The sequence below is a fragment of the Diadema antillarum genome, unplaced genomic scaffold, assembly GCF_040938485.1.
Source record: "Diadema antillarum isolate AM-2024a unplaced genomic scaffold, OU_Dant_1.0 seq00001203_RagTag, whole genome shotgun sequence".
NCBI classification, from domain to species: Eukaryota; Metazoa; Echinodermata; class Echinoidea; order Diadematoida; family Diadematidae; genus Diadema; species Diadema antillarum.
Window position 1 is genome coordinate 439,752 of NW_027271996.1, and position 24,546 is coordinate 464,297.

At 37.6% G+C, this 24,546-nt stretch overlaps 1 protein-coding gene across 1 annotated transcript; it reads left to right on the top strand.

Moving 5' to 3' along the window:
• Positions 1–3,382: 3,382 nt before the first annotated feature.
• Positions 3,383–24,231, top strand: LOC139744693 (putative adhesion G protein-coupled receptor E4P). The gene is made up of 16 exons (XM_071655115.1): positions 3,383–3,398; positions 4,239–4,496; positions 5,153–5,335; positions 8,901–9,047; positions 11,813–11,997; positions 13,267–13,316; positions 13,575–13,674; positions 14,166–14,278; positions 15,115–15,214; positions 16,684–16,834; positions 18,750–18,816; positions 20,113–20,179; positions 21,536–21,621; positions 22,168–22,294; positions 23,022–23,063; positions 24,112–24,231. The coding sequence occupies exons 1-16, from the start codon at positions 3,383–3,385 to the stop codon at positions 24,229–24,231; spliced, it is 1,812 nt and encodes a 603-aa protein (XP_071511216.1).
• Positions 24,232–24,546: the final 315 nt, after the last annotated feature.

Genomic DNA, 24,546 nt, shown 5'->3' on the forward strand with positions numbered 1-24,546 from the left:
TTCTTCCTGCCTATACCGCATTGTTCTAACGTATTGTTTATACCAAGTTCAGCATCATCCTTCTTGGATTTGTGTTGACGATTTGTGTTGACGAAGACGTCAACATGACCTCATTCAGGTTGATCACTTCCGGGTTACGAATGTGAAGGCGAGGAAGAGACGTTCGTCGAGTTCATCATGGGTGCAGGAATACAATTGAGTTCAATATTCTAGGAAACACGCCGGCAAGGAAGCGCAGCCTGAAATCGAATGGTGTAAGGGGGATGATGATAACGAAACCCTTTTCCAAACGAGGGAATTTCTGCCTTTTAATATAACAACTTAAAATTCACCGATCCAGCGCACACTTTGTTGAATGGGAATATTTGGGAAATTTTCGATACAAAAAGGTTAAATGATACCTTTATATATTGTTTACATTCAATTTGAAAAAAAACAACCCCAAACATACTAATCTCTGTAACTAAGCAAGATTTTAATCCGACTTGCTGTTGTTGTTGTTAGTGTTGTTGTTGTTTTTAATGGGAAATGGGACCCTATTGAAAAAAAAAACAATTGCCTCTGCCATGACTGATATCAATATCACGATCAAACGATATAAATAGCGATCAGCTTCGAAGAGACAATCATCATCCTGCTAATTATCATCCCCCTAATGGCATTACTCCCCCAGCCTTAGGCTGGTATCCTTGAAGTGAGGTGAAATTGCATTGGAAAAAGGGAGGTTTTCTTGTGTGTATATCTGAGTGAGTATCTTTTTTGTATAGTTTCTAGTAAAAAGTAAGTTTGATACGCGTGATTCAAAACGTGGCTGTATATGGGCTTAGGGATATGTGGACCGTTGAACATACACGTTTAACAAAGGACACACACACACATGCACACACACACACACACACACACACACACACACACACACACATACACATGTACATGTATATAATTATACATATGCATTGAGACTATCAAGGGTTTACATGGATTTTTTTTCTCAGTTTAAACAGTTTGCTTAGTTTTGCACTAGAAATACTTTTAAATCTTGTAACAGTTCGTACAAACGTATGTTTGCATCATATAATTTGTTTGGAGTTATTTGCTATTAAATTGATGTTTAGTGGGATCGATTTGAATGGACCTTTCCCTTTGTTTATCTAATTAAACAGTTGCAAAATAAAGTATAAAAACAGAGGCAAACGAATATGGATTAGCCAGACAGATGACAAAATACGCGAAGCAGGCGAATCAGAAATGTCTTTGATGAATTGCCATACAACGTATATCAATAAGCTTTAAAATCTTTCTCATGGTTTATAACATAATAATGTTGCTCCACTTTATCTCAAAGACTTGATTTCTATAAACAGTTTCGAAGCGCAAATGCAGGAAATTATGATGTTTTACGAGCTTTTGGAGGTAAATGTACTTCCATTTCATTTAATTCAATTCAATTCAAATTCATTTCACTTTTTTTTTCGACGAGAACATAAGCATTTTACTTTCTTTGGTAACACAGAATAAAGTTTCATAAGCAAAGCAAAGCAAACTGAGAAGATTATACAATAATTCTGGAACCATTTAGTAATTATACATTGTCATGAAAGCTGAAGTGATGAAAATGAAAATGAAAGTGAAATAACAATACGCAAAGTACGAAAAATGGAGGGACCCACAATGAAAAAAGGATGGCAACTGCCTCTGGAGATACCATTGGTGCAGAGCGGTGCTTCGGGAATGAGTGAATAAAGTGCAATGTGCCTTTGCTATGGTGACGAAATATGCGTTGCTCTGTATCATATCACTTCCCACGGCATGCATGCCCATTAGGTGTGCTCAAAAGAATAGACGCCGGCGCAGACGAGCACTTTTCCGTCAAAAACAAGGTAACAACGGCAGGTTTGAAAACTCATGTTCGTTGGCTTGTTTTCTTTCGGGAGAGGCACTAAAGGGACATCAGAATCAGTTTTAAGTGCATCTCATGAATATCAGATAATTATTTTGCGCAATTATGTAAGTTGTGGAGAGCGTCGTTTGAGTGTTGACATAACCATACCTCTTTTTTATGACAAAGACTAAACCAGACATACTGTAATGGCATGAACATATTTATCTCTACTCCTTATTTCTTACTTTTTGAAATCAAGTCAAAAGGAGCCGGAGTTTTGGATCCTGTAGCAGAACCTTCGTCAGCTGCGAAATTGCAAACATGTATGAAAAGCAATCACATATAGGGACTACACACAACAAGCATATACAGTCTGAAGAGGGCTAGGAACACAAGACAAAAAGAAAATGGATGGGTGTAAAAGTTAAAGGTCGGGAGGCATGGAAATAATTTACGATTATAAAAGAAAAAAAATGTTATGTCCATTGATGATAACCTAAGCAGCATGTAGCATGTTAGCATTTTTTTTTCTCGGAAATTTTGTTAACAATGTGCCATGTATGTGTTTATCTCGATCATCTTGACAATATTTGCATGGGAAGGCAGTCTGATGAATCTTGCTCAGTATCCCATCCAGGAATCACCTTGAGAAAATAAAGTAGTCATTAGAAATATGAATGAAATAACTGACATCATCTTACATAAAACGTACTTTTTAAGCCCAGTGAAGTTAGAAGTTTAAACGTCATACCAACACATATGATGAAAGTCAAAAGAAAAGGTCATGGTCGAAGGGAAATAATTATAGTACAGTCCTTACAAATTTCAGCCACTTTTCTTCTTATCGTCATTATTTCCGTGACAGACTTCTTCGTGCGCAGAATCAGACTACTCCAATGACTACGGAAAATGTGAAAGCTTCCCGAATGACAGTAAGTTCAGTTAAGAGTACACCTATTTCTCATTGCTGGATATATAAATACATGAATAATATATTACATCATAATGATATATGAAATATAGATAATATAATATATACATATATATTATGAAATATATGATATATATCATATATCATATTATATATTATGTATTATATATTATATATTGTATATTATATATTATATATTATATATTATATATTATATATCATATCTTATATATTACATGTTATATGTTATATATCATATATCATATATTACATATCATATATTATACATTATATATCATATATTATTAGGCCAAACACTTACTTTTTTCTCTGATGGTCACTAAAATCTTTCAATGTGAAATCTTAGGTAGTCCGAAATAACAAGAAGACATGACAATCCATTTTAAAACTTAGTTGCCTGATCGGGCCTCCAGAAATTTGGTGGCTCGACATCATTTTTTAATGGCCGCTGCCCACGGCTTATGTCAAGCCCTGTACATGCTGTATAAATATTATTATATAATACTATATGATAACAACCAAAAACAGGACAGGCAAAGCAAGACATAATGCTTTCCTACAGAGGTAGAAACTGTTATCCATTCTTCTTGTGTATTTGTCCATGCTCGCTCGAACTGTCCGTCGCTTCGAAATCTTTCTCTCATCAAGTTAGCTTTGGTTCGCACTTGATGGAATGTTATTGTTTGTTTGTTTTTTAACGGAGGGCGTCTACTCAATATGCCATCACGAATGTTAATGTTTTTATGTGTTTTTGTTTTACCTGTACATCAATTTACTCACAGGTTATTTCCTGAGATTTGTAGTTCGCATTGTTAATAATATTATCCTCATCAAGTCATAATGATATTATTTACAATTCAAATTCATATCAAATTCCAGTTTACATTAAACTGCATCCCTGTGTGTGGTATTGATTGACAAGCTCATAGAATGGTTTGTCAATGTTGCGCTCGTGTATAAAGCGTGTGTGTGTGCGTGTGTGTGTGTGTGGGCATATATATCCTATATATACATATACCTTTGACAAAAACATTGGTAAGAGTTAAAATGAGTGAAAGCAGCATCTTTTTTTTTTTAATCCATGAACGGTCAGGACCCGGAGAAGACGAATGATCATTTCTTGTCTTAGCTGTGGAAGCATCGTCATAAGATTAGGCATTAAACTATCATATTCCAAGAGACGCTTACAATATTTCATATTTAGATTTGCTGTAAATCAGTTCACTTTGCCTTCTTAGCGTGGGACAGCAAAAAAAAAAAAAATAGAGATAAAAAAAGAAAGAAAAATTGGAAAAATATCACATAATATCTCTTTAAACAGATTTATCGAGTGTACACCCTCTAAATCTCTGTAACTATTAAGGTTCTTGCCAAATTCAAATTGATATTTTGTTTGGCCAAAAGCGAGTAGCTGCAGCGACCTTTCCTTGAGTTGCGGCGGCCAGCGGATTTTTGTCAAAGGCCGCAGCGTGGTTGTCGACGTCTTCGTGCTGCGTAACGTCACGCAACCCACCGATTACGATTTAGCATCTTGCCTCGTCGAAGAGCACTGCAATAACCAGACCGACTGCGACGTCATCGACATGATAATGATGGAGATCGAGTCCGTGATCTGTCCGGATGAATGCTACTACATAAGCATTCCACACGAGCCTTGCAACGGTGAGACAACAAAAAAGAAGGAACAAAAAACAAAATCAAAAACAAAAAGTGATATGAAGTGAGCAGAGCTAAAAGAGGGAGAGAGAAAAGCCATACAAGATTGCAAGGGATACGAAAGGGGAGAGAGAGAAAGAGAGAGAGAGAGAGAGAGAGAGAGAGAGATATGAAATTATTAAAGGAAATAAATGTTTTGTGGACATCTGTTGTGTCCTCAAGTTTTAAGTCTATTTGTTTGTAATTTGTGGGAATATTTACCCAGATCAGAAAAAAAAATCTTCTTTTCTTTTCTCACAGAAATGAGTATTTGGGGTTTAGGCGAACATAATCTACAGCTTGAAACATGGTATATATTTCTCTAAAATACTGAGCTAAGCAGTGGTAAAAAAAAAAACTCCCTCCCGAAAAACAAAACAAAAACAAAACCAAACCAAACCCAAAACAAAACACCCCCCCCCCCCCCCAAAAAAAAAACAAAAACAAAACATGGTATATATTTCTCTAAAACACTGAGCTAAGCAGTGGTTAAAAAAAAAACCAAAACACCAAATTTCGAAGTGGTATGATGTTGCTTGCTTATTTGTGTATTATGCAAATCTGTGTGTGCGTGCAAATTCTTACGATGTCTTATCTTCCTGCTTTTATGCTTTCTCCGATAGAAGGTGGAAAAAGCTTCAATACCACGACCTTTCTCATGCAGCTGAAGGATAATGAAATCGATATAAGGCGTGTCATTTCAAACGATCCCATCAACGACATCAGAGTAAATGCATCTTGCCTCGTAGAAGGATCGTCTGTCGATGACAGTAATAACACTTGCCAGATCGATCTCTCTTGTAAAGGTAGGAGAATCCATGTTTCACATGCTTATGCTGCCCCATTTTTTTTTTTTTTTGGGTATATTGCAGGGGCCTTTTTCATAAAAAGTTGCGCTTGATCTTACGCTGCCGATTAACTGAGCGTAAATCGTGAATCGAGTGTAAGTTCAATACTGAACGTAAGTCCTGATTCATAAGATACTTATGCTAGATTTCAAGAAAAAAATAGAGGGAATCAAGGGTAACTTTCAGTAGATTGAACGTCACTTGCGATCAATCGCACATTTGTTTATGGAACGCAATTTGCGATTGTTTGCAACTTACGCTCAATCTTTATGGAACAGGCCCCAGAATCGATAATACAAGGCGTGGCGAATTTTACTTAAGAAATCCTCATTCTCCGTGTCTTCTTAAGTCGACAACTCTGTATAAATATGGGAGAAAGACCAGTGGAACCGAGTTTGTTTGTTTGTTTGTTTGTTTCTCCAATTCAGCGGATGCAGAATGTAAATGCTCTGGGCACTGAAAATCTAGCATTAGTTTGTAGCAAAGAAAAATTTATTGGCACACTATAAACTGAAACTGTCTCTTTATGGGAGCTTTATACTAAATATCACGTCAAGTAATCAACAGAAACATGCGGGAGCCAGGCATTTCAATTACTTACATCATGTACGCATTTGTGAATAATCATGACAATTGTGCAGCCGAACAATGCCGAATATGATAATCAACGACATTATAAGATTGAACGTGTTTATTTAAGTGTTTATTTACGTGTGTGTGAGTGTGTGTGTGTGTGTGTGTGTGTGTGTGTGTGTACGTGTGTGTGAGTGTGTGTGTGTACACGTGTGTGTGTGTGTGTGTGCAATGTGCATGAAAGGCGCACCTTCAGAGGCATGTAGCAGAATATCGGAAACACTGCATTTTAGTCACTGAAATCATGACACTGCAAAAATAAGTGCAATGCAGTTATGAATTTGACACATTACATAATCGTGGTTACATTTGATGTCTTCATTTCTCAAAATAGTCAGCATTTTCTGACGTTTTACTAATTTCAGCCACTGGGGTCGTCTTTTTTTTTTCCTTTCGTCGATTGTTATGTTATGATATAAACTTTGCTTGCATAGAAGTGTGTAAGTAATACATGTATTTGCATTATGGTTCTTCACGTGCAGGTTGTTCCTTTATTTATAATCTTACTATATCAGTGTATACGGTGACACATCCCGTATGTCCGCATTATGCGTAAATCTCAACGAAATGTCTTTGTAAAGCTGCGTTTACATCATGTTACCGGAGGCCACGGCAGTCACGTTATAGGCCACCATGGACAAAACGGAATAGACTTGAGACAACGAGGTGGGACGGGATGGGCAAACGTGACAGGCCGTGATTGCCGTGGATGCCGTGTCAGATTTTTAAACTGTCAAACATTTTGACACGGCAGTCCTGGTGCAAAAAGGTACCCAACCTTGGAAAACGGGGTAAACGCAACAAAACGCGACTGCACGTAATAGGCTGTAACAAACCTTGAAGACGGTCTGTAGTGGGAAAATAGACTGAAAAATGTTGTGTAGTCTACCCTGACCAGACGCTGTAGGATATCTTTAGATATCTATCAGACGCTGTCTGATATTTACATGTTCACCTGAGCGAGGACTGGAACGAACAAGACTATAATACGGATGGGGAATAAAGGAGAATATCCCATCTACCCACGGCGCATTACGTTTCGGGCAACGGGGCTGCCATGGTCGCCGGGAACATGGCGTAAACGCAGCGTAAGAAATAAAGTCAAGAGTGTCGGGCCTTGATATTGCTAGCAAAGAATTAGATTATTCAAAAATTTTGAATACTTAGCAATGAAAACCGGTTAGGTGGGTAGCCAAAGTATACTAAGTTGTTGAAAAGAACGCCATATAATTTTTTCTTTCTTTTTTGCTAATTTACCAGAAACGGGAAAGCAAAATTGCCCTATTGAATTTGAACATTGGTGTTGAAGAACTTATCACATCGTTCAATTCAATTTCAATTATTTTTATATTTCTCAATGAAGGAATGTACATCAAATATGATAAAATGAAGTGAATCGTTATTGGCTTGGATGCACAGTAAATCAATGTAAACATATAAAACATAGCGGTCAATCTTCGTAGGTTTGGCACTGTGTATAACGCTAAAGAAATAATGATGGAAACTACTTAAAAGCGAGCTTGTTGAAACGCATATGATTGAAATTCCTTCATTACCTTCATTACCTAACAATAATAGTCAGAGCCTATTGACCGATTCTGTGACGCGCTATGTGTATTTTTGGCATGGGCAGCGCCATACTGGGTGTATCATCCGACCCCACCTCCGCACTCCCCCACCCCTCTCCCTACATTAGCACGCGCGCAGAATGAAAAACTGCTTTAGCCAATAGGCGTCTCGTACTGAGTGCGCGAATGCTTGCTATAGTGCGCGAACCTTTGTTACAAGTGCGTGATAAACATGTTGCCAGGGGGTCGGGGAGAGCAGGGGGGGGGGGGGGGGGGGGTCGGCTGATACACACCGATACACCCACTATGGCTGCGCCCTGTGCCGTAAAATGTCTGCTGCCCTCAACAAACCCGAATCGGTCAATATGAAAGTACGTGGTATGGAGTTCTTCCAGTTTGAGTCGCTTGACATTACCGTGCTTGTAAATGTGCAACGCTCTAAACATCGTCTCTGCAGTATACGTGTACCAAAATTCATGGATCTTTCGTTCCTACAACCTCTAAACAAACCATTTTATACACCCAACAATAGCAATAGTAACAACGACAACAATAACTACAAAAACTAAAGTAATGATAAAAGCAAAGTTCTTATAAAACGCATTTAAGACTTCAAAAGAATTTCAATACATTTTATACACGACATTATACAAAATATATCAACAAAAATTACAATAATTAACATAATTAATATGTTTTATTCTCCCATAACCATTTTACACATACGTCATGTTCGTACACACCAGAGGTCAACGTTACAAATACATCTGTCGTAATTGCATAAATAAGTTCAAAGTCAACAAACATTATGCAATTTTTCTGATTTTGTACAAATAAGTTTTGAATTTCTTTTTGAAATTGTCAATCGGCGTCTGACTTTTCAATGGGTCTGGTAGAGAATTCCAGAGTTTATGGGTGCAGCATTAGAAAAAGCCCTTTCCCCATAAGACTTTTTACGGATGGATGGTATAACGAGTATAAGTTTTGAGCAGAGGATCAGAGACATCAAGGAAGCTTGTATGGGGTTATGAGCTCTGTGATGGAGAATACGGGGGCTGTTACATGTACTGTTTGAAAGTGATGAGAAGGATCAATGCGGTATTTTGAAAGAAAACCAGTGCAGATCTTGAGGGTTCTTGAAGTTTATTAGGCAGAAAGTTCACTTCGCATTCATCAGTTGTTGCAAAAGTAGGGCAAGCCTCCGTCGAGCTTTGTTCTTGCTCAGGAAGCCTTTAGTGAACAAAGCATGCATATTATAGAATTGAACAGAAAGAACAATCTATTATTCACGTTACCGTCGATCGGTGTGCTTATGATTATAGTGACGCAAGCGAGCGTTTCTGGTGAGTTGGTCGCGGAAATTGTCGAGACGTTTACGCCCGGACAGGCGGTGGCGGTGAATGTGGCGGCAGAAGACGGGACACAGGTTTCGATTGGTCTCAGCGCCCCGTCGTTAGCCGATAAGGAAGGTAACAGCTGTACTTGTGTGGCATGAAAGAGAAGTTAAGGGATGGTACAGTATTGGTGGAGATGAGGATTCGGTTTTTTAACTTTTTGCGAGATACCAAGAAACCATTTATGAAATGGTACAGAGCATGCCATTCTAAGAAGAAATCAAAGTTTATTTGATGGAAGTCGGTTTTAGAATGGCTGAGACATCCAAAAACAAAGGAAAACAAAGCGATCGTAATAAAATGTGGGTCCCACAATTTATTAGTATAGCTCTGTTTTGGGCATCTCAGCCATTTCATAACCAATTTTCATCAAATAAACATTGAATTCCTCTTGAAATTACATGCTCTTTCATATTTCTCATAATCTCACCCAAAACTATACAAGCCCCTTAGAATAAAAAAAAAGAGATAAAGATGTTGATGAAGGCCATGTAATAACAGTTTAGTTCCACTTAGTGCCCATTAAAGGAACTGCCAATGCAAATGCTTGTTAGCTTGTGTTTTGAATACTTATGATACTTTATAATCGCTGATGTTGTATGTGGCCGAACGAATGTCTAAATACGTGCCATATACAGTCAACCCAACTAAAATCGAATCCAAAGAAACCAGAGAAAACTATTCCACTATACTTACGTGAAATTTGACTTAAACAATAGAATAAAAATAAGAAGGCGTTAATATCTATGTGGAGTTAAACATCTCTTCGACCTAGCCAATCTACGACTTGTGCGAAGTCGACAAAGGCAAGATTGATAGTATATTTAAACAAAAATACAATTTTTGTTAGGATACAAAAAAAACCTTCCACACTAAGATTATACCAGTGACATCATCTGCCAATCATTGCAAAAGTATACGTGATTAACAAAAGACATTGGAATGCGCCTTTTCTGTAGGCTGAGCATGTAAATTGCATGCTTCCCTGTTATTAATAATTCGGTTATACAAAAGACATTGCAGGAAAATGTGCATGCTATGCTCGGTCTATGGGAAGCTGGTGCACGCCATTGTCTTTTGTTAATCATGTTAGTGCTTATAAAGGGGAAATCCAGTCCAAAAATAAGTTGATTTGATAAAAAAGAATAAAATCTTACGAGTTCAACGGTAAAAATTTGACTGAAATCGGATGAAAAATAAAGAAGTTATGAAATTTTGAAGTTTTGCTAATTTCTGCAAAACAGTTCTTGTACAGTGGATATGAATATGAAAATGAGTGAGCTGCCCATGTCACAACCTCACAATTTTTCATTGAAAGTGTAAAAAAAAATGATGAAAATTCAATGTTTCTATCATTGAAGTCTGAAACATGATGTTATTCCCGGTTTAATAACTTCAGTATAGTGATCAGGTAGATATACCAGGATTTGAGCCTCGGGCATAATTGCGTTTTAATGAAAAACTGGAAATTTCAAAATTTTATGAACAAACTATAGTATATGGCAAGTTGTGAGGTGATGACATGCTCGCTTTGCCATTTCCATATTCATATTGACCGTTCAAGAACTGTTTCCTGAAAAATCAGCGAAACTTCAAAATGCCATAACTTCCTTATTTTTCACCCACTTTCGATCAAAATTATTCCGTTGAACTCGTACTATTTTACTCTTTCTTATCAGACTAACTTATATTTGGATCTGATTTCCCCTTTAAAGCAGTTATTATCCGATGACGTCACTGGCAGAATCTTGGTTTGGATTTCCTTTGTTATCTGTGGATGTACAAAGTAATCTGAAGTTATAGCAATAGAAAAATTGTTATAAGATACATTGCACATAATTTTATTCTCTAGATTCATCGTGGCCATGAGATCAGGGTATAACGAAATTCATACAAGTCAACATGAATTTGCTTTGCATAGTCCCTTTAACAATAAAGAGTTCATGTTCAATTTCTGGATACAAAAAAAAATAACTTGCCATCCCAACTGCCCAATATAATCTGTAAAAGATTAGAGAAGTTTTTTTTTTTTAAATTTGAATTTGTTTAATAGATTAAGATTGATAAGCAGGGGATATAAAGATAAACGGAAGTGAGCAGAAATGAACAGGTTATAGACTGGTGTGAAAATACCAAACACAGATTATATTCCTATTCCACGGATTTACTGATTTATCATACAATTACGAGCCTGGCTCAATGAAGCGATATGACTTTAATATTAAGACGTTATTCATGGTTCGATAGCTCACATGCACTGCGTGATTTGTTATAATCTGTATCATCAGTAATGTAAATGTTAATATTAAAATATACTAAAACTATATAGGCCCTAATATATACTATATTATATAAACATGTTGAGAATTCATGTATTGGCTCAAATATAACGAAGAATCAAGAAATAAACTAGTAATGCATTTTTTTTTTTTTTGCCGTCGAGACTCCTGAAGGAGGTGGAGGCCACCGAAAATTCGAGTCCAATAAACTCATTCTTTATTGGCCAAAAAAAAAAATGCATTGTTAGTTTATTTCTTAATTCTTCGTTACACTATATATTTTATATTCATATATATATATATATATATATATATATATATATATATGTATATGTATATCTATATATATATATATATATATATATATATATATGTATAATATTATATATATATATGGATACATACATACATAACATGTACTATACTGTGTTAAAATACTCTCTTTTAGTTACGCGCCAAACGAAAAAAAAAAAACCATAACACTTGACTCTCCATTCTAACAATTCTCGAAGCCTGCAAGTGGGTCATATTTTACCTGTGTGTTTTATATCAACCTCGAAGTGACCGTGGCCGCGTCAATGATCAAGCCCGATGACCCCGACATACAGGTTGAGGGCGAGACGAAAGGCGTAGTGCTCAAAATCGACTCCGTGATTCTCGATCTCGTCTTCCTCGACAAGAACGGTTCGGCCCTCGTACTCAAGGACGGCGAGACGATTGATATCGTCTTCGATTCCGAGAAACCGGTAGGTGGCATACAAAGCTATTCATATCGTCTCTTTTTTACGGATTAATGCGCTTAGAAACATCAGTATTAAGCGCTATATAGATGTTATTCATTATCATTATTATCATTAGTGCCTGAAATTCAAATCCTGAGCATGCTTGCAGTCGTCGCGACAGCTGCAAGCGAAGCGTCGCTTCAGACATTGTCAAACACGTCAAACACTCTATTTTGCTGCTTCGAATTCCCTAGCGTTTTAACGCTTAGAAACTACAATGACGGCCTTCCATGTCATCACAATCATAAGCCCTTTTTACACTTGTGTTTCTTAACCCCGGACTTTCTCTGACCTAGGACTATCGTTAGTCCCGTGCCATTTTTTCAGCTTTTTACACTGGCCAATTAGTCCCGTACTATCTCTTGTCCGGGGCTAAGGAGAAAACTGACCTTTTTACACTCGTATAGCCCCAGACTTTCCAAACCACATGAATATTCATGATTACGCTGTGCACTGTACACGTACACGCACGCACCGGCAGCACTTGATTACCTCGTTTCTGATTGGTCAGTGGGGGTCGGACTTCGTCTCCGTCGCTTAGCCCCGGATTATTTTTTCGTTCTGTTTACACTCACTTGCTCGGCACCGCAATTGCGGTGCTAACCGTGTTATTTTGCAGGGCCAGATAGTAGGCAGATAGACCTTCTTCTCTGATTTCGTCTCTGCATGCCTCTGTCATTTATTGTCCTGGTTCCCCATAGCACTGTTTCTATTTATTAATCTCTCATAATTCCCTGCATAACTGGATGTGCATAATCTCCTTGTTCCTTTAACTTTTAGAGCTGTGCTCCCAGCATGTTCCAAATCATTGCCATAGTTACAATTTGTACTTACGTGTATTGTTTGCTGGAAAATGAACCCGAACTATACACGACATTTCAAGCGGACTAAAAAACACACCCACACACACACAGTGAAAAGGACGGAACACCCTGTGGCCATCTTCGCAAGACGCTGTTGGGCTGTATAGGTGCCCGAAGCATTCCAATCTTGTCAACATTGACGCTGAATAGCCATTGAAGTTCGTGTGAATATGGCCTCTTGCAAAGGGAAGAATCTGACATTATCTTATCAATTAACTCTGCACTCATGTAATGATGCTTCAAGTGACATTTTTCAAACAACCAAGATGTTAACAACTCTATCACGATCACGACCATCATTTTAGGCGTAGAAACGTCGCTGATGTTGTAGTCTTTTTATACGAATGAACTTATGCTTGTCATTTTGCAGGGAGAAAATGCGACAAGGATTTGTTCATACTACGACGTCGATTCGAAATTGTAAGTCATACCTACACTATTCGACTGCCTTTCTTTCCCTAACTTCACTCACAACATCATTCTGTTTGTATCTAATTTCCAACAACAGGGATCATTCTATATGTCTATCATTTAAGTGCTTTACACGCTAAAATGAGTTTTGACAAGGCAATGTGTTTAGTCGTCTTATTATCAATCATGAAGTGTTTTGTGGTTTGTTTACTATTTCCTTGTGCATACCTTCACGCTATCATATACATTTGTAATTTTCTGAGAAAGATGGTCTACCTACGGATGCTATCCATCGACTTCGACGGCCGCTACGCTGACGTGCACATGCAACCACACCACCAGCTTTGCCGTTCTTTTGCAGTTTTCTGTGAGTATAGCATCAAAAACAACATAAACATTCATCCATGGCTAGTGCCCACTGGCTATTGTGGAATGTGACGCGCATGGTTTGAGGAATTTCTCACACAGGCCCTGTATATAATGACAGATGTCATCTATCCTTCACCTTTATGTAAGTAGCTGATGTCTAATGTATACTTTTGCCACATCTTACAAGCCCAAGTTATGCCAAAAGTTTATAACAAGTCCGGATAATGACCCTCTCCTTAACGCAGTCACTGACAACTATAGCCATTCCGTATTAAAGATCGTTATATGCTAATACTGGCATGTGAGATGCGTTTGTATTTGTTGTACATTTCAATGGAAACAAAATTTCCATGTCCTATGATATATCAACAGAGATGGATCTGAGTCTGAATATAGGTTACCTATACATATTAATCACGTGACTCACAATCGACCGCATTTGAATAATGAAAGGGGTTTTCCCTTGTTTGATATTATACCTCACCTCAGGATAACGTGATCACTGGGACTAACCTGATTGTACAAACTCTTCTAACGAGGGTCCTCAACGCCTTTTCCATCGGTACACTCTTTCTGTCTGTCGTGATATTCGTTTACTTCAAGTGAGTAAATATGCCATATATTCATATTTTGAACAAGATACCCTCTGGTGTCTATTCTATACCAATGCACGTGACCGTGCATCACAACAGCAACAAAAAGTCGAACCACCTGATTTTACGTGAGGGCTCATAAAGGGGAAACGGGTCAAGCAAGTCAATCCCGATTTTTACAAAAGAGCTATACTTCTTCTACATTATTCTAAAGTTCGGGATCAAATATCAACGTATTGGAAAGTCTGCCTCCAACAGTTTTTCTACAACATTTCTTTTTTGAATAGTGGGATTAGATATGTCTTAGAGCCCCCTTTTGATTTCTTGAAAATCCTTCACACACTCTTTACTCTCAACTCTAATAACTTTTGAAAGGATAATGCTACTGCTTTTGAAGTTCATATTATTCACAAAGAGAATGTGTTCATAGAGTATGCTCAATTTCAGTTTAACCTGAATGTCCCTTAATTGTTGTTGCTCCAGTGGTTTACATACTGTTTTTTTTTTGTCCCATTCATCACACAGCGACTCAGCGAGAACAGCTTCGCAAAGATTAAGCGCTTGAATACTGGTATAGACCCTGTACTTCAGAGCCTCTTTTCTCTGTCCACACTTTCCAGAGTGTGTGCTTTCTTTCCAATATCTGGGTAGGTTAGGAACGTCCACTTGAGTTGAGTTTTATATCATTTTAAAGCTTAGAGTCCGTTTTTTGAGAATCTACCCTTAACCACAAATTCATGTTGGCGACTTTTTTAAAATATATTTTTGGTTTTGTGATGCAGGGCTACGTATATTCGATGTTATTTCTTTATATTTTTTTTTTTAATTTCTGTTCAACCACGGAGGCTCTACCACTCGGACCAGGTCAAAGTTCACATCTCGTTAGCTATTTCCCTGGCATTGGCTCAGACTCTCATGCTCTTCATGGACCAAACTACAAGGCGGGTGAGTATGCAGGCAACCAATCGAGACTCGAGTCGGCGCCATGTTCCTGCTGAGTTGCGAAGGCACGGTTGGAATGCATGAAGAAACATGAGAAAAGCAAGGAAAACACACCAATACACACACACACACACACACACACACACATGTACATGTATATTAATTATAATTATGATTACATATTATTCACTTATTTCACATTTCTGTCGGTGGTAACCCTTCCAGAAAAACTATAGTCCAAGTGATACATTCTTTTTTAGAAATAGAATTAGCATAATCGGAGACTATGCCAAGCATCAAACAATCTGCCATATTTTTTTTATGATTTTGGCTGTAGAAAACGCTAAAGGTTGAAGAAGGGCAAACAGAAGCATGGTAACTATTGGAAGTGTCTATGTGTGTATGTACAATAGACGCTCTATACAGACGCTACGAGCCGAGGCGTCTCTTGGCAACATAGAAACTTAACTTTGGAGACAAAATGGTGCTCAGTAGTCACCGCTTCTTCCATTCCCGACAGTGTGATATCGACATACACGGACAGTGTACTGATAATTGTCAAAAGCAATACAATATATAGTAACCATACGTACAGATCCATGGCAATACACTGTTATTGATAGAACATTGTCATTCATAATATTATTATACTTTGGGTGTTGGGGTGCGAACAGGTGGTAATGTTTTCTTTCTTTGTTTGGTTTTATATATCATAGTAGTAATTTAGTTTTGATTCGCTTTGAGCTGCATGAGAACGGGAAGATGGTGGCATGATAGATCAGATCCGCTGCATCATTTATACTATTATATTATGTTTTGCAATCTCAGGTTTCATAATCATTGTATTATAATGTTTCTGTTGATACTATACTAGTTCATGATTGTGAATATTATGTGTTTATAATGTACAAGCAGGGCCTCCATCATCCATGAACAGTTGTGTTCAACTCATTGATGGAGCCTTGCACCTGTGAGAAGAAGGCAAATGAGTAGATAAATTAATGAATAGATAAATGAATGGATAAATGAATGAGTAAACGTGTGTGTGTGTGTGTGTGTGTGTGTGTGTGTGTGTGTGTGTGTCAGTGTGTGTGTGTGTGTCAGTGTTTGTACGATGATTTAGGAAACGTGCTCCTGTAAACCTGAGATGAAAGCTTAAAAGTAAGAAAAGATCGAGAACTCCATTTCAAATGATTTGCGACTCTTATCTCTCTTTCTTTCTATCTATCTATCTATCTATCTATCTATCTATCTACATCTCTCTCTTTCTCTCTATTATGATTCTATCTATGTCTATCTGTCTCTCTCTCTATCTATCATGATTCTATCTATATATTCATGTATCATGATTCTCTCTCTCTATCTATCTATCATGATTCATTCTATCTATCTATCTATCTATCTATCTATCTATCTATCTATCTATCTATCTATCTATTTTGATTCTATTTATCTACCTATCTATCTTGCAGACAATGTGCAAAGCCATCGCCGGATTGCTGCACTATCTGATGACCGTCTACTGTGTGTGTATGCTGCAGGAGGGAATCCTGCTGTCGCGCAAGGCGTCTAAGACCCAGAAACCCCCCGTCAAGGGATGGGTGCTCGTGCTCACTGCCTGGGGTGCGTGTCCGACCAATATCAGGGCCCCGTTTTATCAAAAGATAAAATCGATTTTTAAGTTCCTTACCACACAGGCTGCCATAGACTTACAGTTGAAATAAACTTTAAAATCAATTTTAACTCTTCATAAAACAGGGCCCATAACAATCAAAAAAGAAAAATGAAAACATTAAAAAATCAAAATTATTCAAAAAAATCACAACAAATTAAAGGGGCATTCCAGACGATTTTCATAATTTCACATCATGTAGTACATAAAGCGACAGCTCTATAAGTAGTATGTGTAGATTTGTGGAATTAATTGTGGTCCTTGAGCAGAGAAACAATACTTTGAAAAACCTTAAACAAATTACACTGAACAATGATGAAGACATAGGAGGCTCACATATTTCAGAAATGTAGCAGTGTAATTCCATTACAATACCACTTGCTTGCGAGTTCACCTGTGCATATAATCTATTCTTTTGTTCTACTTCCTTGAGCCCCAATTCATGCATTCTTATGGTGAGGCTGTCATGTCACCATCCTTGTTCATTGCAATTTGTTATAAATTTTGAAAACATTCTTTATTCTTCACTCCAATCATTATTATATCTTGAAACTCTGTACTCAATATAACTAATTTACACTTGTTCGAATGTAAGAATCTGAAAATCATCTGGAGGTCTCCTTTAAAACCACCAGCACCACTTAGAATACAGACGCTGTCAGCAAGAGCAGTATTAGGGAGCTTTAGATTTTGACACGCGGACGTTTGAGACGACGAGTGCGCTGGACGTTCTCCTCTCCCCTGCGTCGTGCTGAAAAATAGCTTTAGATTACGCTGGGACACAACGTATAAAAAATAAAATCGCGCCTCGTAGTATGATCGGTGCATGAAGTAGCTCTCTACGTTGCAAACTGTGCGGACGTAAAAATAGCCCAGTACGCGTAGTGAAAAGCTCAGGCGACGCAAGCTAAAAAAGATCGACTTGACGCGCGCTTCTGCGCATGCTCAAAACATTTTTTTTTCCCCTCTGAACGTCCGCGCGTCAAAATATAAAGCTCCCTATCACAGCTGCGAAAATCATGAAGTCGGTAGTCATACCGCCACCAATATCAACTCATCCTCAAATCCTCATGCAACTATAGCTCACGCCAATGCCCCTACCGACTTCGATATATGTATAATATTCATTTTTACAGCTATCCAAATCCAAATCCGTATAATGCATGCCCAAGTCTTTATCAAATATCTACATCCATGTTCGAATAAATACCAATATTGATGACCATGATGCTTCTTTATACAAAATATCTTTTAAAAAGCCTCCACATCCAACTATTTGTATAATCATAATCCATGTCCATATTCATATTCACAACATCTACATCTACATCTACATTTACATCGATATCCATACAACCGCCATATCCATATCCGTATCCATATCCTATTGTCTTATCATTATCAACATCAATATCAATATATACATATATTATTAATTCATATCAATATAAATATGTGTTTCCCTACTTCTCACTCATATCCGTAACCAAATCCATTTCCATACTCATTATCATACTCATCGATATCCCTATATTCATATTATATGATCATACATAGCACCTTTATGTTTATCAACATTTACATAATATGTACCTACATTGGTATCCACATTATATCTACTCACATCCATATCCATGATATCCATATCTTAGTCTATATTCATATTGATAGCAATACCTACCTCCATATCGGCATGCACAACCACATCCAGAACCACAGATAGCCAAAGCTATACACTGTATGTACATTCTGATTCAGATATCCATAAATTATCCATACCCACACCGATACTACCCACTCCACGGCTTTTGCCATTTTCAACTGTTTATAACATCATTAAAACCGATAATGCCTTTGCTTGTCCAGGTATCCCGCTGGTGATGGTAATTACCCTCATGTTCACCATGCCGGATGGATACGGATCCGACACAGTGTAAGTTAATCTGACATTTGCTGACACTTTGGAATATACTACGTGCATTTGCTGACATTATTTTTGGAATTCTATTGGATTGTGATATTACGGAGCTTGTGGAACATTTAGGCATAGTCTCTGAAAAGTTGCATTTTACAAAGACGGCAGACTGTGGTAATTATTTTAATAATCATCGCGTTCATCTGGGAGGCTTATGGCTTGTCGGAAAGTGAAAATTAGATTGAATTTGAATTTGAATTTGAATCTCAAAATCAGGGCCCCGTTTCATAAAAAGTTGATATGACAGCAACTCTTGCTGGAATGGCAATTGTCATGGTAATGGCAAGAATCCAGCTTCCTGATTGGCTGTTGCTATTGGAAGTTGCCATTCCAGCAAGAGTTGCTATCCTACCATCTTTTATGAAATGGGGCCCAGATTGTGCGTGATGCATTGATATCCGAATTGTTCTGCATATCCATTATTGTGAATTACCAAATTTGGATTTAGTCAATAAAAATCTTTTTTAATTATATCCTAAACAAATCATTTAATCAGCTCATCCTTCTCTGTTTATTAATTTCTTTTTCTTCTTAGAGAGGATAATGTTTGTGCAACATGCGTTTTTGCGTTGTATGAAAGTGGGATATGTAATTTCTGTCCAGACTGAATCGCTTTCATGTATAGCAATATTAAATGTTTTTGGTTGTGTGTAGGTGTGCAGTGTAGATTGTGCTTATGATTTTGAATTGTGATGATGCTTGTGTAATTTGTGTGCATTAATGAGTACGCGTGTAGTGTGTGTGTGTGTGTGTGTGTGTGTGTGTGTGCGTGTGTGTGTGTATGCGTGTGTTTGTGCGTGTGATTGTGGTTGGAGGGTTTTTGATGTTTTGGATAGTTGACAGTATATTGTAAGAAAGGGCAGGAAGAATTGTTTTGGGGATGGGTTTTACTTTTCTGATAGATAAGCGTCCATTTATGGGAGTTGATAGTTTGCTGTACTAGTTATTTCATTTCATTTGCAACCATGAAAACTGAAATGCATGTCTCATATGTTATATGTGTGTATTTATTTCCAAGTGCGGAAATGTTGCTAAAGGAACTATTTTTCTTACGTTAAACAGAAATACGAAATTGGATTGCTGTTTTTGGTATCAGTTGGGTGGAAGTTAATTTATAATTGAAAAAAATAAGAAGTGATTGTGTATGATGGCGATGTTAGAGTGTCTTTAGAGAGACGTTGATTGTACACAATCGTCAAAACATACATCATCTGCGTTAGACTGATACAGTCGTTTGGTTTTTCTTATCCACAGCTGTTGGCTGACGGTAGAAGGCAAGACAATGTGGATATTCGTTGCCCAGATATGCGTTGTTGTGACGGTAAGTAGATTGAGATTGGTCGGCCCCATGGAAAACGCCATAGTCATACAATCAGATCCTACAAGACCTTGCACAAAAATATAAAAAGCCGCTAAGTCAGTGCTAAATTAAATGTTAGAGATTAGAATCTAATGGGCGGGGGGGGGGGGGGTATGAATGATGAACGTTTTCATCAGTTTTCTTCGAGATTACTGTTCTTTTTTTAACTACCTTTGATAATTTTTTTCGCATGACAGTCCTATACCTTATCTTTGTCAACTGCTTCTTTCTTTGAGAATATAGATGCGGATTGTGGATATCAATTGATCTGATCATTGTGCAGCGATGTTTCTATCTACATTAGATAATTACAACATGAAACCTTCAGCTACGCGAAGAGTACGTCCTTTTACCAGTCACTTACCGGATGAAATAGTATGGCTTCATCGTCACGGTTGGGTTACGAGGTCGGGTTGATAATTTAGTCCTACTCCATCCATGCACGTGATTGACAATTGCGAATGCTCTGAACAAGAGTTTTAACCCATGAGCTTCGGCTTGTATGATGGATAATAGATTGCATGTTTTTTATGTTAATCGTAACCATGGCTTTCGGTAGCCATGGTAGTGAGGATAGGGTGGAAATGGTCACCGTTCTATGGTGAGACAGTTGATTGATGTTGATGCCCAACATCATTTCAATCTATACCAGTATTACATGTATACTTTCATACGTATTATAAATGAGTCAACTATTCTCTCTTATGTGTTCGTCTAATAGGCCCTATAGATTACAACAGAAACACAAACCTGATACTCGTCATATTACGAGCTATTCAAGATGGAGCACAGAGGTCTGGTGCGGTATGGCAATGGTATAGTTGACATGGCTATCGCTGGCTATGGGAAGTTCCAGGGTTCGAATACCGCTCGCTCCGTATACCTCTGATTATATTACGATGTCTCGCCCATAATGTCCCTCTTCAGACAGGTGTATTAAAACGTATATGCCTGGCATTGCTAGATTCAGTAAAACCTGCCTTAGCGGTATCCTGTCTATAGCGGACACCTGCCGTAAATGGCCAGTAAAAAAAAAAATCCAACAGCCACGTTAACGACCCTATCTATAGTGGAAACCTGTCTTTAACGGCCACTTCTTTCGTCAGGATTTTAGACAGGATTGACTGTATTACAAAATGGCAAGACTCTCTGATCGACAAGTGTCAACACTGTAAAGAGGATAAACGCTCTTAACACACACACACACACACACACACACACACACACACACACAAACACTTTATATTGCTCATGATATATACTCCCGAATATCGCAAATGTATTTTCTTCTTCTTCTATTTTCTTTTGCGGCAACAGGTAAGCAGCGTGTTACTGTTCTCGATTATGCAGACGTTCGTTTCCCTGAAGGCGAACAAAAAGAAGAGTGACAGCGATAAAATCAAGTGAGTTTTGGGCGAAAAGGCAAAATATACTCTTTCATTCCTTGTATATCATCTTCTCATGACGATTCTGTTTCTCTGTTTTTGTACTGATTTTGTTCTCCCAGGATTTTCAAATTGATTTCAACAGGAGAAAAAACCAAAACCCTCCAAATCAACATCAACGACAACAGAAATTTGAAATAATGAGTCAAAGACGACCTTTTTTTTTTTAAACACCAGGGTTTGCACATTTGCTTGATTACTGGCAACAGAAATAACGATGTTTTTATTATTTGATGAATGTAAACGTGACCAATACCATCGTTAAACGAAAACAGAATCCTAGAAACTCAATAACTTGCTGGCTTTGGCCTGAATGCAACAAAAATGGCTTTTGTATGTGTGTGTTACTGTCTTTGTATTTAGTTGATTTAAACATCTTTATCTAAATCATATTTAAATCATATTGATCGGGTATCATAGATGAGCATGCTTTCCATGTTGACTGGTTGAGTTAAACCTACCATTCCCGTAACCTCGTGTTCACTGGTCTTTCACCCCCGTCAGAGCAACAGTCCGCGCCGTACTCATCATGATTCCACTCCTTGGCTTGGTGTGGACTTTCAGCATCCTTCAGGCTGCCACGCAGGACATCTTTATGCAGTACCTCTTCATCTTACTCAACGCACTCCAGGTAATCGTATGGCCTCCAATCAAGTCACTCCAATCAAACTCATAAATATTGATAATCATAAAGCATCATTGATGCATGAAAACGAAGTGAAGTGATATAATGAAATGAAGGAACCAGTAACTCATTCATTGAAACAATCAGATTCTTTGGAAACTTAGATTTATTGTTTTGTTTTTCGATTTTTCCCCTTTTTGAACGAACCAAAAGTGTGTGTGTGTGTGTGGGGGGGGGGGGGAGCTGCAGTCCCCCAACCCCCCGCCCCCGGTTCCCGCGGCCCCTGCTGGTCATTCCTACTTCAACTCAGTATGCTCTTGATGATAATAGCATATGGTCTGCTATTCTACTCTATACCTTCGGTAGTAAAAATACAATCAGAATCATCAGCTTTTTGCCTTTAAGCAAAAAGAAAGTGGTTTGACCTGAATAATTATTACCGAACACAGCTCTGAAAGAAAGTACTTGTAATGAATAGTTTAATTATCATCATCATTATCATCATATGATAATCATGATTATTATTAGTGTTATCACTCTATTGCAATCGTGACTGGCAGCAGCATTGCTATTACACAATTAAACATCAAAATATTGTAACATGAGTACAAATGAATTTACTCAATACCATTTCAAAGTCATACAATCTCGAAATTACAAATCACTGTACATAATAGACTAAAATGATGAAATTGATGAAATCTAAAGTCTTTTTTTCATTACCGTACTGCAGGGACCTGTGTTCTTTGTGTTCCAGTGCCTGTTGCATCATGAGGTATGTAATTGGTTCTGACATCTCATAATTATTCAGTCACTATTATTTGTAGGGCATTTCGAGGGAATGCATTTCGAACAAAAGTCACTGAGAATATTGAGCCTGTTTTGGTACAGTGATTCCGGTTCTTTAAGTAAAAATAGAACCCAAACGTAGGTGTGAATTGATGGAATGCAACAATATTAAAAGAACGCATCAGTGACGTTTGGGGAAAATTGGACGTTTCGTGTGCGTTTTTCATCAAATTTTGTGGATTTCCTTTTATATTCTCTTTATAATGCTGTCTATACATGACGTCACAAACGTTGCAGTCTGAATTCTTATGCAGCGATGGCTGCACCGAAACCGTAAAAATTCACAAAGTGTTGCAACGGATTGGCCAATTTTTCTCACACTTCCCTGCATGGTGTGTTCTACTTAATTGCTACATGCACTCAATTAATATGTATGTTTGGGTTCCATTGTACTTTAAACGCTTGATTGTGACTCTCGAATGTAGTTTGTAAGTCACCTCTTTGATTAGAAAATAAATCTTTTGAGGATTTTTCTTTATCCTGAGCAACCTAACAGAATACAACAATCAACCCAAAGACAGTAGAAGATGGGACAGAAGATGGGACATACTCAGTTTGTTTTAATTAACGAACCTTGTTTCATTTGCGGATTAACGAACCTCATTTCATTTGCGGATTTAAAGAACCTTGTTTCATTTTCGGATATGACAAAAATTGTTTCATTTGCGGATTTAACGAACCTTGTTTCATTTTCGGATATATCGAACCTTGTTTCATTTTTGGATATAACGTACCTTGTTTCATTTTCGGATAAAAGGAACCTTGTTTCATTTTCGGTTTTAACGAACCTTGTTCCATTTTCGGATTTAACAAACCTTGTTTCAATTTCAGATATAACGAACCTCAGAGACAGAGAAGGGGGTAGGAATTTTACGCAAGTCTACCATGGACATGATAGAAGCATACTAAGACAATTGCGGCAATGAATGCATTTTGCTCTACTTCTCTCAACTATGTCCCCTTATAACCTATAGGTTCAGAAGGTGATTTGCCGCAGTCGTAACAAGGTCGACGATTCGTCGAAATGGGCAATGAGCACCTCGTCCACTGCTATGACGGAGAAGAAGTCGGGAAAGTTCGACAAGGAATTTTAAGCACCTGCCCTCACGTCATACCATAAACTGGTTCAACGAATGACCTAACAGCTTTTGTTTGTTTGCTTGATTCTTTGCTTGCTTGCTTGCTTGTTTTTGTTTCTTTGTTTTGTGCATGGTGGAGCGAGTGCACGGTATCCAGTGCAGGTTTGATTAAATTCAAATGCAATTTCAAACTGAGTACATTGTTTTTCAGTGGAACTTTATTAAATAAGCTCACATGACTCACTTAAAGGGACTGTACAGTACTGGTTGAGGTGGGGATTTATGTTTGAACATTCCTAAGTGAGATACTGAGAAACCTCTTATGAAATA